The 7,626-nt window shown below is 48.8% G+C and overlaps 1 protein-coding gene across 1 annotated transcript; it reads left to right on the top strand.

Moving 5' to 3' along the window:
* Window positions 1-327: 327 nt before the first annotated feature.
* Window positions 328-6,365, top strand: Vgll2 (vestigial like family member 2). The gene is made up of 3 exons (XM_028772620.1): window positions 328-629; window positions 2,990-3,299; window positions 5,343-6,365. Exons 1-3 carry the CDS (start codon window positions 549-551, stop codon window positions 5,918-5,920), a joined length of 969 nt encoding a protein of 322 aa, XP_028628453.1. The 5' UTR covers window positions 328-548; the 3' UTR covers window positions 5,921-6,365.
* The last annotated feature ends 1,261 nt before the right edge of the window (window positions 6,366-7,626 follow it).

Here is a 7,626-nt window from a genome sequence, read left to right as displayed (position 1 = left end):
GAACTGCGGGCAGAGGTTCTGCCTCAGCCTCAAGAACTGCTGGAGACTTTCCTGCACTCTGCCGCTCTGCACCCCGCTTGTCACTGTTTCTGTCCATCTTTGTGTCTCTACAGTCTTTGTGCCACGTGGAAATGATGGAAGAGGGAAATTCCTGGGAAATTGCTGCTCCAGGAGGGAAGCCTGAGGCCCCCCACATTCACGATACTCAGTCTCTGGCACCTAGGACACAGCTATAAGAGAGGGAGTCCGGGGAAACTCTTCGACCGCGTCGCTGTCCTTTGGTCCCCGCCCCCTCTTAGCGTCAGCGCGCTGAGGGCTGCGGGGTTTAAATGCGCTCTAGCGGGAGCCCTGGCGCTTCTGCCGGGGAGCGCGGCCCGGCTGGAACCGCCGAGATAGAGGGGAGCGAGCTTGCCGCATCCCCAGCCCAGCGCTGCCCCGCGGCCCATGACTCTGGGGCTCGGGAGCCGCCTTCTCCGCTGCAGCATCTTTGAGCTTCGCCAAAACAGCGTTGATGAGAAACCACTCAGCTGCCTCCGCGGCGGGGAGCCATGAGCTGTCTGGATGTTATGTACCAGGTCTACGGTCCCCCGCAGCCTTATTTCGCAGCCGCCTACACTCCCTACCACCAGGTACGGGTCTGTCCGGATGGGGCGGGAACCGGTGGAACACACACACGCACACACACACCACACACACACACACACACACACACACACACACACACACGGCTACAAAAGTACCACTACCCGAAAGATCGCCTGAGCTTCCACGCGCCAGAGGCGACAGACAGGCACCCAAAGACGCCGGGATGCCCGGACCTCACGCGCTGCATGCTGCGACCGCTATTAACTAATTCTTTTTAGCTGGTGCATTTTCTGTCTTGAGACAGCACCTAAGACGTGCAGATATTCATCCAGGTCGTTTCCAGATCAGTTAGACTGAATTTTCTTTTTAGAGTCTTGTGCGAGTGCAAAGGGCTTCCCGCAAAGCTCACGCAGGGAAATGCGAACTTTGGTCTTGACTGTAGAAATAAAAACAAAAAGAAAATCAAAAGCCGGCTTCTCCAAGTAAGATCTCAGGTAGTCCGGTCGGGCCACGTAGCTAAGGAACTGGTGGATTCCTTATCAACAGAAACTCGCAGATTGCCCGGCCTTTTGGTCTGTGTTTTACAGAATTCTAGGGAGCATTATTCCGGTGTAGTTGACCCGCTCCGGGAACTAGCCTTTCTGGGACCCAAGTGACAGAATCCAACAACCCAAAGTCTCTTTTAAGAGCGCTTAACCCCGCTCCTGCAAACTGTGGAGGTTTCATTCGATTCTGCATTCTGTAGATCTCTCTTTTCCCTGAGCTATGTGTCTAACCAAGCAGTGTTTCCTTCCATGTCCCTGGCGAAGGTAGCAGAATTTGAAGATAGTGTTCCAGGGAAAGAGCGAAAGCGCACACACCTGGGGCAGAAGTCTGGACCAGGCTGAAGTACGCGCCCGGTCTTTCCTTTGGAAAACGCTGAAATGTACTGTAATGTTTGTGTCAATACTTTAAATAATTTTGTTTGCAAATCTCAACGAAATATGAAAATGATGAAGTGAGTAAATTTTGCTTTAAGTTCCCCCTCGCAAACTTTCCAACCTAGAATTTGGAGTCTTAGACTTCGGAATCGACAGGGCTTTTCATTGTAAATGAAGTGGGGATGTGGCATTTGGAGTGTTGTGATGTTAGACACTGTTATCTTTTGGCCCCAGCTTCTGAGATCAGCATTCCTTCCCCACTACGGGACCATCTACTACAAAGAGAAGAAAGATAGTTAAGCTTTGCTAGTTGATCCTTTCTCTTCCTGGACCCCAGATCTGTCTACTATATTAAATGTCGCTCTGTAAGACTCTGCCCTTCCTTCAAGGCCATCTCTGCCTTCAGAATGATTTATCAGTATATCCAGTCTGTGGCTCCATTCTAAGACAATGTTCTCAGTAGCTGCATCTGGTTTTAAAGTTTCGATGATTTGCTCAGTGGTACATCGGGGCTCAACCTTCTTTCAGTCTCCTTTTTATAATTTCTGTCCTAAACGTGTTTGGAGATGCTCACAGTGTGCTAGTCGTTTGCAAACTTTTCCTTACTTAAATGATGTTTTAAAACTGCAAGTACAGAGAATATGCCTGTGGCCCCAGCACTCAGGAGGCTGAGACAGAAAGATCTTACTTAGTTTATGGCCAGTCTCAGCTACATGGAAAGAGGCAGGCCACCTCATGCTGTCTGATAGATACTTTGGGTCAAAACCAAACTAATGAAAACAATTGTTGCAGACTTTGGAGATTTTGTGTGTGTGTGTGTGTGTGTGTGTGTGTGTGTACATAACAAAATCCAACTTCCACTTTAAAAGATTCACATCTCTCCAGTTATGATTTTGGAACTCTTTCATGTTTTCTGTGGTTCTTCATTCCTGGTTTTAAAATGTAGGTTCTGTTTCTCATTGCTGTTTTTCTGTGTCATCTTGAGGATGCTTAATCTTCCATCCTCAGTGCTTCTGCTCTGAGTTCTCCTGTAGAGGATAGTTACCAACTTGACATGGGTGCCCTTACTCTTACAGTCTGTTTTTAAAAGTGCATTTGCCCTGAGCAAGTCTCTTAAAGTCGAACTCAGCTTACAGTTCTTACAGTTGGCAGTTGGATTTGGTTTTCCTCTGTTTGTTTTGGTTTGTTCTCTTGGTTTGATTGGTTGATGATTAATTGAATGTCTTCTGAGATTTTTCACCCCAACATTTTCAGAGTTTTTCCTGCAGGTCAACTGCAATTCTGGGGAAAGGGGGTATCAAGTAGGGCAAATTTTCTTTAGGAAATATTGCAGGCAGAGAGGCAACTGTTTTGCCATTGATTGGTGGTTTTATGTGACAGGCACAAAGCTTAGACAGCGACACTAGCTACCTAGTGGATGTGTTAGGGATGCACCTACATTGACCGTCTCTTGTGAATTGATGTTTAACTCTTTCTTTGAACAGAAAGTAGCCTACTACTCAAAAATGCAGGAAGCCCAAGAGTGCAATGCCAGCCCCAGCAGCAGTGCCAGCGGGAGCTCCTCATTTTCCAACCAAACCCCAGCCAGTGTCAAAGAAGAGGAGGGCAGCCCAGAGAAAGAGCGCCCACCCGAAGCTGAGTACATCAACTCCAGATGTGTCCTCTTCACCTACTTCCAGGGGGACATCAGCTCTGTGGTGGACGAACATTTCAGTAGAGCCCTTAGCCAACCTAGCAGCTACACCCCAAGCTGTACCAGCAGCAAGACACACAGAAGCTCTGGACCCTGGAGAGGTGAGTGGGACCTCATGGAGAAGAGTAGGTGAAGGGTTATCTGCCTTCCTAAGGTCGACCTCCAGGGCCCGAAAGCAGTGCACAGCCAAAGGTGCAGTGAACTTAAGAGAGGGAGTGAAAGGCAGCATTAGAGGGAGGCAAAAACCAGGAAGAGATAGGTGTCAAAAGGGAAAGGGTATAAGCTCTTCTTATAGATGCAGAGAAAAGTGGTGGCCTGAAGCAGTGTAGCCAGGACACTGGCCTTGGAATTGGAAGCCATACAATTGGTATATTGGCTCTACCAATTCCAAGCAATAATGACCTTGGGCAAGTCTTTTAGGTCCATATTTACAGGTCTCGAAAATTAGAATAATACCTGGCCTCCTAGCCCTCCCCAGAGAAAGCTAGAAGAGTCAAAAATTGGAATGTCTATGGATTTTTTTTTTTTTTTTGGAAACCTGAGGTTTCTCCCACAGGATGGAGCAGAATCTTCAGCAGCAATCTCTAAGGCTTCCTCACAGTTTCTGAAAATTTGCCCATCAATCTTTCCTACAAGTAAAATCTGCTTGAGAATACCTCCTAAAACTAGCCAAACTTTTGCCAGGCTTCAAGTATTTAAGAAATCTTAAGGCAGAAATTCTTTATAATGCAAGCCAGTGGCATGGCAAAGAAACAAATTCACGAATAGATCAGTCTTTTTTCAACGTTCCCCACAGACATCTGCTTTAACTACGAACACATAGCAATCTCCCTCTCTTACCAACACCAAGGAAATCATCCAGAAACACTCTTTAGTCTTTGCTGTGTAGCTGAGCTGAGAAGTGACAATTTTGTACAAAAAGAAAACTAATTTTCATGTGTCCTTTGAGCGAGATTGACAGTCCTTATTCCTCCTCGTTGTTTCCATAATAATATCTGGCATTTTGCACAAGTCCTTAGACTGGATTTCAAACTCTCCCTTTATTCTCTCATTACCTACCTTCTCTTTAGCAAGACATTTGGTCACCGTTCAGCATACGATTTTCAAGCCGTTTATTTTAGATTTTCCAACATATGGTATCTACGTTTTCCCCAGAAGAGGGGTTTGATAAAAGGGCTTTGAACTGAATGCCTGAATGCCATTCTCTTCTTCTCTACCCAAGGCATCAAATTTGACCTAAGAGCTCTTCTCTTATCATGCTCTAGAGAGCTGACAATGATATTGATAGTTGTTGTTATTATTATTATTATTATTATTATTCCTGTCATCCTAGTTTTGATCGGAATGTTTGTTATTTAAAACTTGCTTTTTTAAGCTGTCTGTGCAGACACCACCGCCGCTCTTTTGTTATACCTCCTTCACTCATCTTGAATTCTTGCAGGAAGGGGAATATTTTTTATTAAATTATTTTATTTGTTTATATTTTAAATGCTGCCCCCTTTCCACGTCCCCCCTCCACGAGTTCTTCAAGCTACCCCCTCTCTCTGCTTCTGAGAGGGTGCTCCCCCACCCAACTCCCCTCCTTATCTCCCACCCCTGCCAGCACGCAAGAAGGGAAACATTTGAAAGAAAGCCTCTGGAGAGGGGGAACACCACTAATAACAGGAGTTGGAAGTCTATCCTTGGTCTCACAGACACTTTGAAGGGGAGCTTGGAGCTCGAGGGATTGGAATGGGAGAGAGGGTAGAGTGAGATAGCTGGGGGGGGGGGGGAGAGAGAGAGGGAGAGAGAAAGAGGACGTGAGGGGGAGAGCTGGATGCAGGGCTGCAGCCTGGAAAGGGGAAGTCTGCCCTGGTCCAGTAGGGAAGAGGGTCAGCTCTCTACTCCTTAAATCTTCCTCCTCCATCAGCTGGGTGATTCAGATCTCCTCCTGGTCTCACTTCTCTGTACCCTGGCCTCACTTCTCTGTACCCTGGCCTCACTATCAACCGCAGAAGGCTCCTTAGAAGAGAGCCCAGAGACGAAGGCTGCGGGTCCCTCAGTGGCCTTCCCACCCACCCTTGACCCATAGTCCCCCTGTTGGGTACGGCTGGCACGATCGCCTTGACACTCTTTTCTTGCTTTCCTCCCGCCCCTGGCAACAGAAGGCACCTTCCCGATGAGCCAGCGCAGCTTCCCCGCCTCTTTCTGGAACAGCGCGTACCAGGCTCCCGTGCCCGCGCCGCTGGGCAGTCCTCTGGCCACCACGCATTCGGAGCTGCCCTTTGCCACTGACCCCTACTCTCCCGCTGCGCTGCACGGCCACCTGCACCAAGGCGCGGCCGACTGGCACCACGCGCACCCGCACCACGCGCACCCGCACCATCCCTACGCGCTGGGCGGCACTCTGGGAGCCCAAGCCTCTGCCTACCCGCGGCCATCAGTGCACGAGGTCTACGCGCCCCACTTCGACCCACGCTATGGGCCGCTGCTCATGCCCGCAGCTTCTGGCCGCCCGGGCCGCCTGGCCCCTGCCTCGGCGCCCGCTCCCAGCAGCCCTCCCTGCGAGCTCGCGGCCAAGGGCGAGCCGGCGGGCAGCCCGTGGGCTGCGCCGGGGGGACCCTTCGTGAGCCCCGCGGGGGACGTGGCCCAGAGCCTGGGTCTCAGCGTGGACTCAGGTAAGCGGAGAAGGGAGTGCAGTCTCCCCGCTGCCCCTCCCGCACTGTACCCGACTCTGGGCTAAGCTCCGAGTGCGCCCATCCCGCCCCCGACTTTACTTGGGAGACCCCCCACCCCTCCCCAGGACCATGTGGCTGAGAGATTGCATGCCATCATTTGTTTCTACGGGTAGATGTCTCTAGAAAGTAGCACCCTGCCCTCGGCCTGGCTCGGTGGTACGGAGGACTCTTTTTGTTCTTTGAATAAAGTTCAGTGGAAAAAAGAAAGATTGTAGTCTGAGCTGGTCAGAATTGTAGCCACTAACCACACGTGACTACTGAGCCTTTGCGGTGTGTGGCTAGGATGAATGGTGATGTGGTCAGACATAATACACACTGGATTTCCAAAACTGAAAAAGAAAATAATGTAAAACCTCACCTTGTTAACATTTTATACTGAGTTTGCATGTCCTATCGTGTCCAGCGGTTGCTATTGGTTACATTGGGTTAAATAAAATGCACTATTAAAATACTCCGCTGTTTTTTCTTCCTGTGATGTCTGCGGCGCCAAAGTATTTCACTGCTGCTGCACAGCGCTGGTCCAGAGTACCTGTGACATTGGGGTCTCTTACAGCACCTTAACTGCCAAATTATGTAGGTCTTTTACATGTGCAAGATTTAGACTGGTTTTGATGGTAATGCTAAGAGGCTAGATGGCTGGTCTAGAAATTGAACTTCAAACGTGTGTATTCGTTTCGATGAGAACTGAAAAGATCTGAAGCGGTAGGGGTTGGGGGCACGGTTTGTTCTCTTTTTTATTTTTAGAGCAAATGACAAATGTTTAAAATAAAGCCAATTATTGACTAGTCTTTTGCCCTTTCCCCCTTTCCTTGGATGAAGGTTCGGCTCCCCTCCGTATGCTTTGCTTTTACCTTTCACAGCCTATAGACGAAGTGTGTAACTTTCACAAGAAAATGGTGCGTTTGTTGTCTTTTTTTAAATCTCCTTAAATATCCTGTCCCCTCCCCACCACTCCATCTTCTCCTTATTTAATTTTAGGTTTGCAAACTCTGGACCAAGGCAAGCATCTGTATGGGTTTTAGACAGACCACTCTCTTTTCTGTAAGTTCCGGTTGGTGTCAGCCAGAGCTGAGTGGGTTTGTAAGGGCTTCTGCAGCTGCTTGCTATTTCCTCGGTGGTATACATCTTCTAAGATGACCTGCTGAGCCCCAGTTTCTCCTCCTGCTTCTGTCTTCTGACCAGCAGTAGGGGGCTCAGCAGCTGTGTCTCCCAGTGGAGTAGAGAGCACAGGAAGGCAGAGACGTCAGATTTCCCCTTATGCTGGGAAAACCAAAAACCACATTTACAAAAATATTGTCTCAAATTAATGACTTTTGGCTACAACACTGGAAATGTCTGTGGTAAGTGTGCTTAGCTGGCTGATGCACTGTAAGCTCTCTTAGAAGGAGAGAAAGGGAATCACTGTGGATATTGTTTATGCTGAGGTGCATTTGCAACAAAAACCCGTGATAGAGAAATACGAAGATGCCAGACTTCTTTCTCATAGCCCAGCAGCCTCCAGCTCCCACCTTGCCCATCCCCTCACCACAGCACCGACTCCAGACAGAAGACACACTCTTTCCTGTGAACCGTGAGCACAGAAGTCTCTGTCTGAATATGAGTGGCAAGTGGCAGATCTAGAGCCACCTGCCCAAGTCTTACTGGAATGCAGCTGTTGGAAGACAGCTGTTTAAAACGCCAGAAATACATCGACCAAGGTGGAACTTCTTGA

The sequence above is a fragment of the Grammomys surdaster genome, unplaced genomic scaffold (genome assembly GCF_004785775.1).
Source record: "Grammomys surdaster isolate TR1022 unplaced genomic scaffold, NIH_TR_1.0 215, whole genome shotgun sequence".
Taxonomy (NCBI): domain Eukaryota; kingdom Metazoa; phylum Chordata; class Mammalia; order Rodentia; family Muridae; genus Grammomys; species Grammomys surdaster.
The sequence above is the reverse complement of the archived record's forward strand: the minus strand, read 5'-3'. Positions and strand labels throughout refer to the sequence as shown.